This window comes from Spinacia oleracea, chromosome 6, assembly GCF_020520425.1.
Source record: "Spinacia oleracea cultivar Varoflay chromosome 6, BTI_SOV_V1, whole genome shotgun sequence".
In the NCBI taxonomy this organism is placed as follows: domain Eukaryota; kingdom Viridiplantae; phylum Streptophyta; class Magnoliopsida; order Caryophyllales; family Amaranthaceae; genus Spinacia; species Spinacia oleracea.
This window is the reverse complement of record NC_079492.1, coordinates 59,819,913-59,839,859: the sequence shown is the minus strand read 5'-3', so window position 1 is coordinate 59,839,859 and position 19,947 is coordinate 59,819,913. Positions and strand designations below refer to the sequence as shown.

At 36.8% G+C, this 19,947-nt stretch overlaps 2 protein-coding genes across 4 annotated transcripts; both read right to left on the bottom strand.

Annotated features, from left to right (window-relative positions):
• Nucleotides 1-2,061: 2,061 nt before the first annotated feature.
• Nucleotides 2,062-4,304, bottom strand: LOC130463194 (uncharacterized). Its single transcript, XM_056832250.1, has 2 exons — nt 2,880-4,304; nt 2,062-2,367 (listed from the first exon to the last, which is right to left on the bottom strand). The coding sequence occupies exons 1-2, from the start codon at nt 3,042-3,044 to the stop codon at nt 2,062-2,064; spliced, it is 471 nt and encodes a 156-aa protein (XP_056688228.1). The 5' UTR covers nt 3,045-4,304.
• A 149-nt stretch (nt 4,305-4,453) lies between these two features.
• On the bottom strand, nt 4,454-12,634 carry LOC110787334 (COP9 signalosome complex subunit 6a). 3 transcript variants are annotated; one of them, XM_021991943.2, is made up of 10 exons: nt 12,481-12,634; nt 11,966-12,238; nt 11,774-11,862; nt 8,900-8,993; nt 6,789-6,850; nt 6,607-6,685; nt 6,415-6,507; nt 5,915-6,015; nt 5,709-5,764; nt 4,454-4,902 (listed from the first exon to the last, which is right to left on the bottom strand). In XM_021991943.2, the coding sequence occupies exons 2-10, from the start codon at nt 12,234-12,236 to the stop codon at nt 4,821-4,823; spliced, it is 927 nt and encodes a 308-aa protein (XP_021847635.1). In that variant the 5' UTR covers nt 12,237-12,238; nt 12,481-12,634; the 3' UTR covers nt 4,454-4,820. The 3 variants fall into 3 exon arrangements, with proteins under 3 accessions (XP_021847635.1, XP_056687395.1, XP_056687396.1); XM_056831418.1 differs by lacking the exon at nt 4,454-4,902 and adding an exon at nt 5,103-5,231; XM_056831417.1 differs by having other exon boundaries at nt 11,966-12,585.
• Nucleotides 12,635-19,947: the final 7,313 nt, after the last annotated feature.

The following is a 19,947-nucleotide window of genomic DNA, read 5'->3' as shown; positions in this document are numbered from 1 at the left end:
TGAACTGACACAGCTGAATGTGGATGTTGCCACTGCATTCAAGGGATACAAACCAGAGGTTTTTTGTCGAGCTTTCCTAGATACATCAATGAAAACAGACGCAATAACCTCCAACATAGCAGAGACATTCAATGGCTACATTATTCAAGGCAGAACCAAACATCTGATTTTCATGTTAGAAGACATCAGGAACAATTTGATGCAAAAGTTGGTGTTGAAAAGACAGCAAATGGAGAAGTCGACATCAATCCTCTGCCCAAGAATCCAACAAAAGCTTGAAAAGGAAAAGACAAAGGCTGCAAACTGTGACGTTATACCCTCAACGGATACCTTGTTCAATGTCAATTACTATCTAGATCAGTTGGTGGTTGATTTGGAAGCAAGGACATGTTCGTGCAGAAAGTGGGACATGCTTGGAATTCCATGTTGTCATGCCATTGCGTGTATCTTTTTCCAGAACAAGGAAGCCGAAGAGTTTGTTGACCAATGCTACCGGAGAGAACAATACTTAACTGCATATGCAGGTACACGTCTTGTCTCAATAACTTTCTTTTTTTATTTCGTTCCCACAATTGTGTATGCTTAACATTCTGTTTGTTTGTGTAAAGGTTCAATTCCACCTATTGACGGAGAGAGGTATTGGCCAAGAATTGAATATCACTTGGATCCCCCTCCCATCAAAATAGGGCCAGGCAGACCAAGGAGAAATAGGGTCAAGGATCCATTTGAGAACCCGAAGAAGCCTGGTCACCTATCAAGGACCGAGATGGAAATGACTTGTAGTGTGTGTAAAGTCAAGGGGCATAATAAAAGAAGGTGTCCTAACAGAGACACTACTGTTGTTGCAGAACCAGCCCCAAAAAGACCTAGGGGTAGACCAAGGCATGATGGTCAACCACCCCACTCTCGCGCTCCATCTGTTACTGCACTAGCATCTACGGTTGCTCAAGCTACAACACCTCCACCAAACACAACCACTTGTGGTGTTGTATCTTCTCGAATAACTCGAGCAACTAATACTCATCAATCTTCTTCATGTCAACCTACGCAACTTGGTAGAGGTGGGAGGATGATTCTAGGTGGTAGGGGTTCTAGGGGTGGAAGTATGGGAAGGGGAAGGGGCAACATTGGAGGAAGGGGCAAAAACAAAGTAAGTTGGTGTTTCCATTTTCTACTGTTTTTGGTAGTTTGTTTGCAATTTTTTTTCTACATCATCTGACAGGTACCTATTGGTGTTGGAATGTACATTGCCTCTGATGGGAAAGCAATGACAAGTGGAGGAAGAGGGAGAGGGAGGGGGAGGGGTAAACAGAAGGTACAACTCTTGTTAAGAGTTGCATGATTTGTTCATTTTACTGATGTCATTAAGTATTTTTACTTATTTTGTGTAATTTGGTGACACAGGCAACAACTCCTATTGGAACACACTCGAGCCAAGTTTCTAGTTGTCATAAACCAACTCAGTAGGACCTCTAACAATGTGTGAACCAGGGGCAAAATCTTTGTGCAGCAACAGAAGCTAACATTACCAAACAGTAGCAGTGGCCAAAGTCATTAATTGCTAATTTAAAAGTCAGTTATGGGCTTATTTTGTGTAGTTCATAAAACAACAATTAAGCAATGAATTAAGTTAATTTGTATTTTGGTAGATATTGCACAGGCAGGTTTTGCCTTCTTATTTTGCGTAGTTCATAAGATATGTTTTGGAACTTAATGAAGGAATGAAATGAAATTGATTTTGATAACTAAATGTTAAAGTCAACCTATGTCGGTGCAACTTAAGTACACTTACGTTCATTTAAAGTCAAGTTGCACAATTCTCGTCAACTTAAGTCCATTAATGTTCATTTTAAGTCAACTCTTGCTCGTTTAAAGTCAACAGTTTGCTAATTTGTTCATAACATTAGTATTGTTTGAAGTAAGACTATGTTCGTAAATTAGGGAAAATAATTAGGTGTTTGAAGTGAAAACTCCGTAATTTGAAGTAACAACCTTGATCGTTTTGTTGATGGTTAAATTGCCAACATTAAACAACATACATGGAAATATTCCTACTGTTAACTATTTTAACCAAAAAACAACAAGGGAAAAAAAAAACCATGAAAAATATAGAGCCATGGTACCATTTCTTTCGTTTCTTGAACTCTTCATCATTTCAATACGCATTTGGCAAAGCTCATTCTTCATTTCTTGTACATCTTCCTCCAGATTATCCTTTTTAGTCTGCAACTTTTTAATCTTTTCCTCCATCAACTTCTTCTCATACTCCATCTGAGCAATGGTAGTGTTAGCTTCAAGTATTTGAAGTTGAAGGTTGTCAAGTTTATTGTTATCAGGAATCCACCTGAAAAATTCACACTTCGTATTCTACAATACGATTACAACAACAAAATTAATCAACCAAACATGAAAAATTCACACTTCGTATTTACAATACGATTACAACAACAAAATTAATCAACCTTCTCTTACTCCTCTTCTTATCTCTCTTATGCCTTCTGTCCCTAGACCTGCCTCTCTTCTTACTCCTAGAATCATCCCCTGGACTAGAACACGATACTAACTTAATCGAAATCGAATCCTCATCAGAACACGAAACCGAATGATCCCGTTGTTTTAATTTCCTGGGTTTCTCCCTACTGCTCCTAGTTTTCTTGTTGCTATGTTTCCGAATTTGGGGAAAACAACCCTAGATCATACTTCATATTTTCAAATTCAGGCGAAAAAATTTCACTTACATCCTAATTAATTACGAAAACTATATCCTTGTTAACTAAATTAAAACCAATTGCAACGAACCACAACGAACCAACAACCCTAGATAATTCGTGAATTTGGGGAAAAAGGAACAAAAATTGCCAAGAGTCACGGAATCTTACCGGCCATAAAGGACAACCATGAAACTTTATTCCAATGTTTGGCCCGCGCTTAACAGTCCGCACAACTGAGTAATTTCCGCACTCACATAAAAATGGTGGCACCATTCCTCCCCTTGAATTTGAAGAAGACCCAGACCCAACAGTTGATTGGTTTAACCCAGTCATAGCAAATTAGCAATTGCTGATTATTTTTGGCGAACTTCGAATGGAGAGGTATGAGGGATCAACAATGGTGGAGAAGAGGTAGAAGAGAAATGATAAACAGAGGAGAGAGGAACGAAAATTGCAGAGCAGAAGCAATTAAATCGCAGAGGAGAGAGACGAACATTAAAACAACAATCAAAGAAAAAGAGGGGAAAAAAATAAAAAATAAAATTGTAACGGTTATATTGCCACGTAAGGGTGAATACCAGTTACAGCACGTTATTAACTTGTTAGGCTTAATAATAGTAATTGGATCATAAAGGTTGGATTATTTAGAAATATAGCATAGGTAGACTTAATTAAAGAAAACCGGGCAAATATTGAATTAATAATTACAAATTTTCCAAAAAAGTTTGCAAACGCAACCATAAGGTGGTCTAATAATAGGAAAGTTGCCACAAAATTATGTAGCTTCTGCTCGTGTTAAAAAATCAAGGATCAATTCCAATTATTGAAAGTTTTAATCTTTAAATATCTAGTAAATTTTTGTTGAACTTAAGTTGCTCGGAATAATAATTTACTTGTAGTCTTGTAGATGAATGTCATTTGATCCTCCTCCAATTCTCTACGCAAGATTTCCTTACGTGCCCAAAAGTTATTTAGTTATTTTAGCAAAAGTTACTCCTAAGGGCATGCTTGGATTAAGGGTAATGTATTAAAGGGACAATAAAAGTCAAACTAAGGTAATTGAAGGTGATGATGAGGGGATGAAGTGGTGGCAAAGGGAACAAGCTAGTGTTAGCAAGAAGAAAATAAAAGGGAAGGTGGAACAAATACCCTCATCATGGGGGGAATAGTTACCCACCATCCCACTAGGGTGATTATTACCCTCATTTGTGGGGTAATTACTTCCCCCCTTCCTCCCTTCTCCTCACAACACCACCACTGCCACAACTTCTCATCACAATACCACCACACCACCCTCCATGCAACCACCACAATTCTCCTTCATTGTCCTTTTATTATAGTGGTTTGACTTTTATTACCCCCATAATCCATTACACCCAATCCAAGCGTGCCCTAAAAATTGGATTATCTTAGTGTTTTTTTTTTCCCGACAAGGGGACTAGAAAAGAGAACAACAAAAGCAAAGAAGAACAAAACAAAAACCAAAAAAACAGACAAACTAAAACCTATGACAAATAAGATGACGACGAGTATAAAGTAGCCAACATATGAGCCAGGAGAACAGCCGGGCAAGAGACCTTACGGATGGAAACCAAGCCAAAGAACTAAGCAGGCAACCTTGCGTCTTAGGTAGCTTAGGATAAAAATAAGAAGTTCGGAAAGTTATCATCCGTTTTCCCTAACTCCCCGATTTTCCAACTCCAAATAAAAAACAATGGACAAAATAACGAATGGAGCGAAAATATGAGAAGTCACACCAATTTTCCTTGATCCGTTTCCATCATAATATTCCACCATAATATTCACAAAATATCCAATAACTTGCCCTCCCCACCACAGTAAATCAAAATCATAGACACAGTCACACAATGATGAACTCAGGAAACCACCTTTACTGAAATGGAGACCGAAAAATCACAAGAGAATGTACTGCTGAAGTACCCTGTAACAAAAGGCAATAAGTTACTAACTTCTCTAACAATCTACTTTTGATTTGCCGCATTTTTCTTTAATCAAAGATACCAAAATTCCTGATCCAGAAAATCAGCTTCAGAATCAAAAACTCGGCTCCAACTGGAAAGATGGTTGTGGTTAATGGTGCTGATAGGCTCATATAAAAGCAGTCCGTCCTCCCCTTCTACTGTGCCTGTCGTATGCAATGTTGATTTTGTCGACAAGCTCGCTCATCGTACTGCATAGAAGAACCAAAAATTAGGCTTAACATTCATGCAAAATAAGAAAATTTAGACATGAAATAGAACAAGAATCTAAAACAAGTTCAGTCCTATTTAATCTAATCAAATTACACATCAACAATTTGTATATTGACCGACATTAGTATCCCAAAAAAATATACAGTCGCTTTACGACTACTATAAAAGCCTTCCCACAGTCTTACCTGCGTTAAAATAAGGTCATGAGAATCCCGTGGAAATGGCAACAGCCTTTCTATGTTAGGAGCAACAGCCAAGTAAAGAATATGTCCACTCACCCAAAAATGACAAATTCAAAGAGACCTCGCTGAATGGTCAGATTGCAACGAAAGAGATCAGGTAAAGGAGAAACAGACAATAACACCTACTCGTATTATCGAATATCAGATCTAGAGAATTCAAGGTGTACACAAGAGACCTCGCTGAATGGTCAGATTGCAACGAAAGAGATCAGGTAAAGGAGAAACAGACAATAACACCTACTCGTATTATCGAATATCAGATCTAGAGAATTCAAGGTGTACACAACTACTTTGTATATGGTTAGCACATAAAAGGCTATCAAGTAAAAGAATCCATAGTGGTAATGTAAAAATATTTATTGCCAAAAAATAAAACATAGAAAGCTCGAAACATTGCTAGACATAATAGCAACAGTTGTTCGGTAGGTAGATCTGTAGATGGAAAAGTAAGCACGTCTTCAAAACTAGTCATAACTGGACTGACCCAAAAAGAGAAATAAGGGGTTCAATCAGAAGAAGGCTTAATTCTGAATGTCCATTACCTTGAGCAGTTAGTCAACATGGCAAGATAGGTAACCAGAATGGTGTCGTTGTATTCCTGTAAAAGAAAGATCCCTAACTCAGATAACTCTTTTTGCATAAATACGAATCCCGTAGATGACTAAAAGATAAGTAAAAAATTTCATATCTCCAAGAGAAAAAGTATATTCACAATCCTTTAAGCTGCCAATAAAGACAGAGTACTCACCATCAGAAAATCATCTTGAAATTTCCCAGATTCAATAGCTGGTAATCTCCGCAGAAGACTTGAAACTTCTCTCAACAGTGAATTCTCGCAAGGAATTTCACCTGCAATGAAAAATGAAAGCAATTACAGACCATGTTAATTAGTCAGCCACACGAGTCAAACTATACTATGCGTCTCATCTCACTTTTTCATGCTAACATGATGACACAGTAAGCCTGTTCATATTCCCAAAAGTGATGTAAAAATTTGATATTGTTAGACTTGCAGCTTATCAGGAATGTATTGAACAACGTATGAACTGTATGGCCAATTGGTGAACAGAACAAATATATAGTTCTGCTGTTAAATTATCGGTCACGGAATATCAAATTCTACTAAAGCCAAGGACATGCTTCATCCTAGATCACTAAATAGAACTAGTTGTATAACAAACACTGTCACACAGCCCATCTTAAATAAGGTTTCAAGGTAATGGATAAACCGATGAACAGATAAGTTACCTTTCTGCATAGAAGAAAGATATTGGAGCAGCACTTTCACTCGACTATTCAACATCTTTATTGCACTGTGAATACCAGTCAAATGAGCAGCCACTGCATACAAAACACAATTTGTGAAACGCAGAAATTAAAACACCTGTCCACTTCAGTTTTATTTATTTTTCAGAAGGGAAATTAAGCAGCTGAGCTCACATTGGGTGGCAGCAGAACCACCATCAGCTGGTTTAAGATGTGCAACATGGTCAACTGAGATCCTTTCCGCTTCAACTGTCTTCAAGAAAATAAAAAGAACGACTCAGTCATGCAGCATAAATATGCCGAGACCGTTACAGAGATACCAGGAAAGGGAGAAGTGAAGCAGGGATATATCATACCTCAATGGTGTAGCTCGAACGAACAAAGGTTAGTTGTGGAAGACCATCAATAACATGCAGTTCTGAAATTTAACAATCACAACAATTAAACAAGGTCAGGTAGGGGAAAAAAGGCATCGCCTTGCCACAAGCTGCAACCTGGAAGTGATACAAATCTTGATTTCTTAGTCCAAGCTGAGATATGTCTAGTTCAAGGGACAACCAAGCAATAAACTCAGGTTACAATCAAGTAAGAATCTGCATTATCATTAACGATAACCAAATCTACCACAACCAATATAGCTCTTACCGATAGACCAGACAAGGGAGGATAAGAAGTAAAGCAATCCTAACTGGACGAAATCAGCAAATAGACCATTTCCCTTGAAAGTAGAACATCACTGAAACCAACTAATAAGATAGTATTATCTCTTCAGTTGAGAACGTAACATACATGTCCAAACAGACGCTTTCCATATCATGCAAATTACAATTCCTTTGCATTGGTCTCGTACATTGACCCAACAAACACTAACTTCAGAGTTTGAATCTCTTAGCACAGACCTCCAATGGTAAACTACAAGGTGTTGTAGTTTGGATTGCTACATCATATGTTGAAGCTACAACATTTTGAAGCTAGAAACTTCTTCAATGGTGGACTTCAACACTTTGTAGTTTGTAAAGTAAAATACTTACATATAAAAAATTGTAGTGCAATTGTCATAGTTTAACTGAAGTTTTTCTATCAAGCATGTAGCTTGTTTAAGCTACAATCGCATGCAAACTACAACTTTTTTGTTCTTGAATGGTAAGCTTGTAGCTACATGTTTTATTTTTATTGCAAGCAATATCCACTGGAGTTGCTTTAAAAATATGTAGCTACAAGCTTACCATTGGAGAACAAAAAAGATATTTAGCTTGCAAGTTGTTATGCTTGAAAAAAATAGCTCCAAGTAAATTATGAAAATTGTACTAAAAGAATATTTATTTTGTTTTTTATTTTGCAAGCTACAAAGTGTTGTAGCTCACCATTGGAGAGTTTGTAGCTTCAAAATACTATGCGACAATCCAAACAACAACACCATATAGTTTACCAATGGAGATGCTCTAACACTCTCATAAGACAACTTCTCAGAAGTTATGAAAGAAAAAGGCAGATAATGATGGCAACCCCGGTGGTTTGGTATCTCTTCAATACTAGACAACAAGTAATTAATGTAGAAAAGTTAAGGACAGCAATGAGACAGAGATCTCATAGCAGAGCTATACCAAATTGTTTCCCTAAACAAGGGGAAAATCTAATCATTCACAAACACCTGTATCCATTTTAATGCCATGAGAAACATCCGGGAAAATCATTTCACACACATTAGTAATCACTTCTTGGTGCAAGGGCTAATCCAATTTCAAGTGCACAAAATTCGTCGTTTTAAGTATTCCAGACTACCTCAAGAGTGTGTTTGTTTAGTAGGAAATGTGGACTTGGGAATGAACATTTATTTCCTAACTTGGTCCATTCCCCATGTTTGCTAGGGAGGAATGGGAAACGAAAATGGGTTTGGGAATCGGAAATGTTGATTTCAAATTTTCAATTCCATGATTTTATTCCCAAGGGAGGGGTGGGAATTGATGAAGGGAATTGAGAAATATCCAAAATGTCATTAATGAATAAGAAAGATGAATTGTATTATAAGGGCGTTTGGGTAAGTTTGTAATGTATTCCTAATTTATTTCTCATCACTACCCAAACAAGATATCAAGGAATTCCCACCAACAAATTCTCATTCCAATCTCACACTCTATTCCCCAAAATCCCAAATTCCTATTCAAACGTACCAAACATCTGCAAGGTAACAATATTTCATTGTCAATGTATGCAACACTGGACTGTTTGGAAAAAATAGCAAAAGGCGGCACAATATAACCAAGGGAGATAACTTTTAGGCATTATTTCTACACCAAATCATTTAAAACATAAAGGAAATATAAGAAAATCACAATTCACAAAGATAAAACAAAAGCGATGTCCAACATGGTCTTTAAATCATTAAAGAAAAGGGGGGACTGAAAACTCAAGTTCACATCAGCATGCTACACAAGTGGAGGAAATGGCTGGGAGAAATCAAACATACCATTTTCGAAGATGCTGACTGGAAGATCCTTTTGTGCATGATTAATGGAAGGATGGAGTAGGACATAAATAGGACTCTCGTTGATATCCATCAGCTGTAACAGTACCACAATCAACATTTACAGGTGGAGAAATAAAGTGTCGATGGTACTGGACACATGCATGCTTTTGAGGGCAGACATCTTATAAACTCAACAACAACAGTTAACCCCAAAATGGTGCTTTTTAGGTTATTAAAAAACTACCAGAGGATTAACCCAACTCTTAGAAAGCAATTTGAGCACCGTTGTCCAATTGCCAAATCAAAAACATGAAAATGAATCTACTGTATCACTGTGTAGGACAAGAGAAAGACAAGCAGATATACCCTTTATGTCTTATTAGCAGACAGTCTCTTTCAAGTTTCCACTGGGAGAGAAAGAAGGCCACCGAATTGACTTTTTAAAACAAGGATCTAACAGATAGTCTCTTTCAACTAGATACTCTTTGCAATTAACAAATTGCATACTTTTGACTACTCTACCGCGGTCTCGGTAGATGTCTAGTAAAAGATATTGTAATGAGATACAATATATTGAACAATAACAATATGGAGATAGATGTTTCTGATCAAAAGATTAATTGACTGACTTGGGAGAAAAGAAACATAATAGCCTCAGAAATCTCAAGCCACACACCACAAACTGTAGAGTAAAACATCCCCGTAAAAAAAATGGCAAACAGAATAATTTAAATCTTGGAATAGCTAGTAAAACACCATCGGAACATGACCAACATGTTTCAGAAAGGCAGCTTCAATATTGGCTTTACCCAAACTGTTCAAAAAATTGTTTGATACAAGCACACCAACAAACTCAGACAATTGAGTGATAAGTGCTAATATTCGAGTTCAAAACGACCTCTCTTTCCCTCTTCCTATGTACTAGAAACTCCAATATCATCAACAAATTCAGAAAACCACTTCAATACTTCCAGGAGAAAGAATTAAGCGATTAAGGTTCGGTTTTGCGGAACACAAATCCCTTTTAGGAGAAAGAAACTTAGTTTTCCAACTTTTATCTGTTTGGTTACAGCAACAACCAAGCTTTAGTCCATAATGAATGGGGTAGGCTAACATGAACCTTCATAAGGAACCGTGTGAAGTAAGAGAAATAAAAAAAGGTTATGTTAAAGAGAGTATACACGAGGCACGAAAAAGAGATAATACGAAAACAAGATGAGCCGCCGGTTTACAAAAGAGGCAAAAGAAAAAATTGTTTTGAAAACAAAAAGAAAACGAGAGAAGTTTACAAAGAAAATAGAAAAAAGAGAAAGTAATGGAAAATAAGTCATGTTGAGTCGTCGGCATGTCTTATCTTCCTCCACTCCATCTAACGTCATATTTTCCTCAATCCCTAATAAACTCATGTCACTCTCAATCCCTAATAAACTCATGTCACTCTCAATCACCCTCTTCCATGTTTGCTTTGGTCTTCCTACCCTCAAAATTACATCGGTTTGCCACTCTTTAATCCTCCTAACCGGCGCATCATTTGGCAACCATCTTACATGGCTAAACCACCTTAGTCGATTTTCCCTCTTTGTTGCCATTCGGTGTAAGCCCCACTTTTGTTGCTAATCACCTCATTACCTCAACCAATCCTTCCTTGTATGGCTACACATTCAACGCAACATACGCATCTCCGCGACATTCAACTTATGAATGTGACATTACTTTACATCCAACATTCCATACCATATAATAGTTCAAGTCTAATTGTCATACGGTACAATTTCCCCTTCCATTTATGGGGCATACCTGGATCACATAGAATACATAGAAACCCTGAAACACTCTTCCACTTCAACCAACATTCTATGGGTGACATCTCCATCCAATTCCCCAAGAAATCTGAACTTTCTACGGTCCTCCCATCCAAATGGATTGCCCATGCCTCCGCAAAACTTACACTTCAAAATATTTTATTTTACTTCTACTCAACTTAAAGTCATTAGATTCCAACGTATGTCTCCAACGTATGTCTCCAACGTATGTCTCCATAATTCCAACTTACTTTCCACACCTTTCGTTTCATCGACCAACACAATTCATCTAACAACATGCATCATGGTATACTATCTTGAATTGAACTCGTCAATTCATCCATTACTATGGCAAAGAGAAAAGGGCTAAGTTCGAACTTTGATGTACTCCAATCGTAATAGGAAACTCCTCTATCTTTCCAACATTGGTCCACACACTCGTGCTAGCTCTCTCACACATGTCCTTAATGATGTCAATATATTTTTGTAAAATTATTTTCCTTGTTAAAGCCATCAAAGTACTTCCCTCGGTACCTTATCAATGCCTTCTCCAAATCAATAAAAACCATATGTAAATCTTTCTTCTTATCCGAATAGTTCTGCATTAGTTTCTTATAAGATGAATGACCTCCATAAAATAAAATAAATTCTATGTTTGGTTACCAAATAGAACATTTTCCTAGGTGGACAAGATTTGTCTTGTACGGATTAAAAAGTAATGTCATTCACTATATGCCTAAACCTTCTCTTCTTCTCCCCTCCCCTTCATTCTCTTCTCCTCTTCCTGTCTAATTTTTCTAGCCAGGAACCAAATACAAAGAACATGAAATTCGAAAAGTGATTTCAGTTACGATTACCATAGACCATAAAATTTAGTTCAGAGTTTAAATTTTCTTTGTTTGAACGGAATACAGCGTACACTAACCACCTATCTAGCAGCCAAACCCAAAAATTAAATGAACAAAAAACGCAAGCTGACACAAACCCTATTATGCAATTATTTATTCAAACAACAAGCTCTGGACAGGGAATACAAACATGAATACATGAACAGAAACATCAAATAACTCACAGCTTTATGTATCTGCATATCAGATTCTTGAGCATCAGTCCCGGTTGAATACCACCCTAGTATATAAAAGTTTGGGAAAACCTTCTTATCTGTCCATTAATCACAAAACAGCACCCTAAATCAATTTGATTATTCACAACGTCACATAAACAACTCAAATAAACACTGCAATTTGACGAAAAAAGGGCTCACAAAGCTCCTGCTTCTTCTCGAGAAAGGCGCGGTCAAGAGAGTCGGTCGCAGAATCATAGAGAAGTTCAAAGCTGTTGAAGATCTCAACAGTTCTTCCCTTCTGAACACCAATCACACAGCCGTAAACCCTTGGCGGGGGACACGGTTCGCCGCCATTGGAGAGTGTTGGATGCTGTAATTGAGACCTGACACGGGTAAAATGATCGGAGATGTTGAGAATTACCAAAGGATGAAGCTTGAAGGTTAGCCCACTGCTTGATGATTCCGCCATATCTGCAGTACCGTAGAGGAGAGAGAAAATTGGAGGTTAGGGTTTTGGCGTAGGAATGCTGCCGAAAATTACGATATTGGGAAATCAAAAGGGGAAATAGAAGTGATTTGCGATGGTTTTAGGTTTAAAAATTCAGGTTTAATTAATTAAGCGCAGAAAATTATTTTTAACGAAACGAATTTTTGAAGAAAAAAAGTCGAAACTTTTGCAGGAAAACGAAGAAGATGAAGAAATTGAAGATCACCTTGAACTCTGGAAGCAGGAATCCAGCAGAAGGCGGAAGCGCAAAAGAAGGGGAGATGGAGGGGAAGTGGTGGGAACTAGTAGGTTTGTACTGTGATTCGAACTCCAGCTATCGAGAATTTGGAGAACTAAAATTAATATATACTCCGTCAGTTTCTTTTGTTATTTACGTTTGATTTTTACACGCGTTTTAACGACTAATTAATGTGCATTGAGATTCTTTTTATTTAAACAAAGCAAATTACATTAATTTATATAATACTAGTATTGAAGCCCGTGCATTTGACAATTTTTGTATATTTTTTTGTCTTATATATTATATCATTGTATACAAATAGCCGTTTTATAAAGTATATCTATATAAAATTTTAAAATAGTTCACTTTTCCAGTTGGAGTATAAATGTAGGTTAGGAACTTGTGTATAACAATATTGTTATCATATCATCTCCTCTCTTCTTTTCATAATGTGCTCAACGTAGTATTAAAAAAAATCAATGGTGTAGAATATTAGGAATATATTACGTTAGAATTATCTTAGGAAATATTATGTTAGAATAAGTATTTGGTTCATATTTTTAAATTAAATACTTAGAAGGATCTATCCCTCATATAACTCTTTTTGTTTTCAATCATATCTTCTTGTATCTTTTTCTCTTATTATCTTTTTACTTAATTAGTACTTATCTATATTTTTTATTCCTAGTAAAATTCATCTCTTATATATATTTTATCCGGTACTTATTTATCTATTTCTATCTTAAAATTTTGAATAATATTAGTTAAATATTTATAGTAATGAGGATTCATTAGACCAAAAAAAAAATAACTTAGCAGAAATTGTGAAAATCGACAACTTTAATTAAATTTCCATTCACCAATTTATAGATAACTCAATGTTAAGGGATTCAAACTTAAATTTACATTTCTAAATTTTTCGGCCGGGTATTTACTTTGGACACAATTGCTTAATTCATTCATCATTATTTATCATAAATAATGTAGTTATCAGACCTTAAAACCACCCGGCCCAATTACTCACAAGTGTATCTTTAAATTCTTTTTGCTCGGTTATTTGAGTGAGTAACTTTCTTAGTTCCTGTTGTATTATTTTCAAAAGCTATAACTTTCTCTTATCTTTTAGGGTTTGATAAGCTATCTTTAATATTACCTGCTTAGTTTTTATGATGGAGATATATATTGCAGCATATGTGCCTAGTGTGGTCTTATTTATCGAGGGAGTATGAATTCATTGTGACAAATTGTTTTTATTTTATATGATTAACATCGTATAACATTAAAAGGACCTCATCAGGAGGCGAGGATATTGATGATTTTTTTTAATCTTCCGATTAGAATGCTAACGAACATGTTTATATAGGACTCCTTCTACTCTCTTGATGAATCTTGAACCTGCGTTGAGTAATCGATCTTAAAAAAGTAAATGGAATCCTTATTATTAATGTAATTGAAACTACAATCACCACTTATTATCAATAAGTACAATGGGCATGCTTGAAAAAAAAACATATGGAACTTTTACTTGCATGAGTTGTGACGTTTCGTTGTACCCATAGAATTATATGAGATATATAAATGGAGGATACCATAAGAAACCTGTCAATCTCTCGTTCAGCAACAATTTGAAGTGGAATCTGAAATTTGAAGGTAGGATCTTTATACTTTCATCTCCTTTCTACTGCCGTGGAATTAGTTTGAACACCATAGCTTATTATGCTTCGATTTTGCTCTACAAAATGCAGTGCTCCTAGACCATACATAAGCAATTATCGTTAAACATCTTTTAGATTTATATACCTCTCACATACGATTATTCAACTGAATAAAAAAAAGTAAGCATGATTCATCAAAAAACGTTTCCCTCATATATATGTACAAAAAGGTAGAAGAGAAATAGGATAAGTTTTTATTGGTATTTATCTTTATCATATATACCAATTTAATCATGGCAAGACTCTAATGATATTTTTTTATTGGAATCTATCTTTATCATATATACCAATTTAATCATGGCAAGACTCTAGTATTTTTTTAAAAAAAATAAACCTAAAATATTATTTAATTATATATGATGACATGAAAATCCTACGTGGACGCTCTAAATGCTCTCCAAAAAACTCCCCTTTATATATATATATTAGATTTTCACTTTTATCAAAATTCGAGATAATATAAAAGAAAATGTAAAGAACATTTTGGCACATCTAAAAAGGAAAACGTAAAGAACAAAAAGAGATGGATGGAGTAAGTTTGTAATTTTTTTTATGGCAACTAGGAGTAATAGTTTTCCTAGTAGGGATAAACTTAATTTACGTACTGTAACATCGACAGTCCTAAGCAATACCCTTTTGTACTACTTACTTTTTTTTTTGTTCTACTACGAGGAGTTCCCACCGCCTACGGCGAGGTAATCTCCCGTGGGAGTTTGTATGGGTACCTCGATGGGCAGCATCCCTCCCAGTTGAGATTTTTTCCATTCCCAAGGCTCAAACCCGAAACCTTGATTAAGGAGCAAGAGGCCATTAACCACTCCTGCCAACCTCAATTGGTCTTTTGTACTACTTATAATGAAACACAAGATCATATGTTTATTAGGATTCCAATACACCAATTCGGTGACTTGGTACCCATCTCCGAGCAAATTCAATTGTTTCTTTGTTTTGCAATATCTCTATTATATGAGGGAACACATAGGTTATTTTACTAAACATACTTTTGGTGTCTCCTATAGAAAAAGACTAACATGCTGTCAAATATTGTGTAATCTCGTATCATTCTCATTAATCACACACGTATATATAGTACAACTCAGTTACCTAAACCCTAGGTACACATTAGGTAACATACCATAGTTAGGACTCTACAGAATATTCACAGAATAATATCTAATATCTTAACATATCTTAATATCCCCCCTCAAGGTGGAGCATGTAGATCTCGAATGCCCATCTTGTTCAAAAAAACTCAAATTGCGCCTTCCCCAACGCTTTGGTGAAGATATCTGCTAACTGAACCTTCGTCGACACGTACGACGAACTGATGATCCCTTCCTTGATTGCATCTCGAATGAAATGACAATCTGACTCGATGTGTTTTGTCCTTTCATGGAACACCGGATTCTGTGCAATATGCAACGCAGACTGACTGTCGCAATACATCCTCATGCCTTGGTCGTGTGTCACCCCCAAGTCGCGTAGTAGTTGTTTCAACCACTTCAACTCACACGTCAGAGCTGCCATCGACCGATATTCTGCCTCAGCAGACGACCGAGAAACAGTATGTTGTTTCTTGGTCTTCCAAGAAACTGGCGACATACCAAGTGACACAAACCATCCAGTCACCGACCGACGCGTCATTGGACACCCTGCCCAATCCGAGTCGCACCACCCCTCCAACTGCAACGCACTGTCCGACCGAAGTAGTATACCTTGACCCGAACACTTCTTCAAGTATCTCACTACTCGCAAAGCTGCTTCCCAATGTGCCTCCTTAGGTGCTTGCATAAATTGAGATAGGACATGTACAAAGTAGGCAACGTCTGGTCGCGTGACAGCCAAATAAACCAGACGTCCGATCAGACGCCTATACTGCTCACCGTCCGACAGGTATGGCCCGTCTGCCAATGCCAACCTATGATTCTGTTCCATGGGAAAGTCCACAGGCTTTGCTCCCAACAATCCGGCCTCTGAGATGATGTCGAGGGCATATTTTCTCTGACATACATAGAACCCTTGACTACTTCGTGCCACCTCTAACCCAAGGAAGTACTTCAGAGCCCCGAGGTCTTTCATTTTAAAACACTCCTTCAAGTATGCCTTAAAACTCTCAAGCGCAAACTTGTTATTGCCTGCGATAATCATGTCGTCCACATAAATGAGCATACTCAGCTGCAACGTACCTTTAGACAAAGTAAAGAGCGAATAATCGGACAGCGTCTGTCGAAAGCCATAGTGTGTCAATGCTGTCGACAACTTCTGGAACCAACATCTAGGTGCTTGTTTCAACCCATACAACGACTTTCTCATTCGACACACCTTGTCAAAGTGATTCTTCTGGAATCCAGAAGGAATCTTCATATAGATCTCTTCTTCCAAGTCACCGTGCAAGAACGCATTGTGTACGTCCATCTGATGCACGTCCCACTGTTTGACAGCTGCGACAGCTAGAAAAGTTCGGACTGTCGCCATCTTCGCGACGGGAGCGAATGTCTCATTATAATCCAACCCTTCCTCCTGATGATTCCCTAAACTTACCAATCGAGCCTTCAGTCTCTACAAATTTCCATCCTCATCACGCTTCTCAGTATACACCCATTTGCTCCCCAGTGCTTTCTTCCCGTCCGGCAAATTTTCCAACGTCCATGTCCCCTGTTCCTCCAACGCGTCGATTTCAGCAGCCATTGCCTGACGCCACCCCTCATGTTGCATCACTTGTTTAAAACTCTTAGGAACTTGCCCTTCTTGCAATGCTGCTATATAATGCCTGTGCTTTGATGAAAAACGCTCATAATTAACAAAATATGTGATAGGATAAGGAGTACCTGAGAGTGATGACGCCGTAGGTGTTTTGTCCGAAGTACTATATTTTTCCCTTATTGTATGTATCACACAGTCTTTCAGCTTTGTCGACGGAAACTTCGCACGCTTCCCCCTTCCTAACTCCATATCCTCCACACACTGCCTTGTCTCACTCTCGTCACTACCCGCCGTCTCCTCTTCACCTGTCGGTGAGGAGACGACGTCTGAATCCACTCGACTAGGTGTTTCATGTTGTTGTTCCTCCCTCACAGGCGACGACGCTCCCCTGTCGTCGCCATTGGTCAACGACACCCCCTCATCATCACCTGGATGCGACAACACTCCCTCAGTATCACCTGCAGGCGACGACACGTTCTCAGGACCTGTAGTCCCATTCTCATCCAAACTCCAATGGTCAAACCCCCCATCACCATCATGCACCAGTGGCAACACATCCGATGCATCTTCGAAAGGAAATGTCCCTTCATGAAACTTGACATCCCGTGAGACGAAGAACTCATGTGTCTCTAGATCATAAAGTTGCCATCCCTTCCTGCCAAACGGAAACCCAGAAACACACATCTGCGACTCCGAGACTCAAACTTATCCCCTTTGCACCGTAGATTATATGCATAACACAGACACCCAAACACGCGGATAGGCACATACGATGGTGGTTTACCAAACAACATCACATAAGGTGTTTTATTGTCAAGGATCGGGGTAGGTGTACGGTTTATCAAGTAACAGGCGGCCAAAACACATTCCCCCCAAAATTTTATTGGAAGATTTCCTTGAAAACGTAACGATAAATTATATTAACAATAAGTATAAATATTATAAAAAGGAAAAAAGAAAATCATTCAATAGCCACAATAAATAACGTCATAAAGGGAAAAAGTCGGAAATAAATATGAAAAACTACAAAAATAACTTAATCACAGTAAAAATTTGTAGGTCCAACAAAAAATTACGCCACTAATGAAACAACAAATAACAACTGGTAAAAAGTCAAAATTAAAAAAAAAAATTACCAAATACTCCCTCCGTCCCAAAATTATCTTCCTGCTTTCCTAAACGAGCGTCCCAAAATTATCTTCCTGTTTCTAATTTTGGCTACTAAGGTCCCCACTTTCTCATGTACTATATTAAATTAAATTGAATTGAAAACCCCACCCATGTACTATATTCCACTTTTCCCATGTACTATATTCTCTTTCACATGTACTTTATTCCACTTTTCCATACAACTCAATCATCATTTGTACTTTATTCCACTTTTTCATGTACTATATTCCACTTTTCTTAAAATTCGTATTTTTGGTCAAACAGGAAGATAATTATGGGACGGAGGGAGTACTTAGTTACAACTAACTTAACCCACCAAAATCAGGGCCAGAAATAATTTTTTTTTATCAAATACTTAATTACAACAAACCAACCCACCGTATTGACAAAAAATAATAATAAAATAATTAAAAAAAAAGTCAATCAATTACCCCTTAATGTTCGCCTCCATAATGTATGTATGTTAATTGTAAATTGCTAATAACTTGGAAAAATATGACAAAATCCCTATTTCTCTCCATTTTAGTTCATAACCCCTTAATTCTCTCCATTTTAATTCATAAAAAAAAAATTAATAAAAAATACTACAGTCCAATTGGTGGAACGACGCTCAATGTTGCGGTCCAAATAATCCACTCAATGACATTCTTTCTCTACTCGTTATCAAAAAAAAAATTCCAAAATCCCTTTTTCCAATTTCTCTAAGAAAAAAGTCAATCAATTTCCGAAATCCTTTTTATTTCTCTAAGAAACACACTATTTATATGTTGTTTTGCTTTACTTTAGTACTACAATTTAGATTCTTCGTCATATAATATGTGTATTACATTGTTTAACTATATAAATGCTTTTAACTAGAGGTTATATCTTTTTTTTTTCATATGAACTTTTTGAACCATTTCTTAGCATATCATTTATTGTGATTAGTTGTCATAACACAATTTTTAATTTTTATATAATCTCGCATAGTGTGCATATAAGACTAGTACGACTTAATGTTGGACTACCTATTAAAAAAAATTGTAACTTCCTTATGGAGCATTGGGAAGACGAGAAAAACAACTATTTTTAAACAAACCCCCTTCTCTACTGCTGGACTTTACACATCTTTAAAATTTTGCAATGAATATGGAATATGTGTAGCAGGTTAGACTCTCTTGATATGAATGCAATTACAAATACTGCTAGAGATACACAATGGTTTATTCGAGTTGGTTGGACGCCCCCAACCCCTGACCCCCTAAAGCTAAATTTTGATGGTTTTGTTCGACATAATTTTGCTATAGTACGAGCAATTATCAGGATCGCTTAGGAAATAATGTTATTAGTCGCTCATATAATTTGGGAGTCACGCCCCCCTTTCTTACGGAGGTTGTATCTCTATGCAACAGATTATAATTAACAATTGAAAATAATATTAAACAGATTTTTATTGAAGGAGATAATCTACTAATAATTAAGGTTTTGCAGGGACAAGCTAAATGTCGGTGAAAAATTAAGCTTCATATGAATGACATCAGAACTACTTAGACATTTTGACAATTACACTTCGCGTCATGTATATCGGGAAGCCAATTGGACAACAGACTATGTGACAACCTTTGGTCATTAAATAACGACAAGCCAATATATTGATCCTTTGCATGATATGCAGTAGTAAATTTTCTTATTTTATTAGCTTAGATAAATTAGGATACGGTCTTTAGAGAAGACTATCCTAATTCCAATGTATTTTCCCAATTGAAAAAAAAGTTTGTAATTTTTTTTACCGCCTTTGCGCAACTAGATCGATAAGGTAATTCTAAACTTCCTGTGTTTTAGAAAAATAACTCAGACTTTAAAAGTGATAGCGGTTATGGGTGTT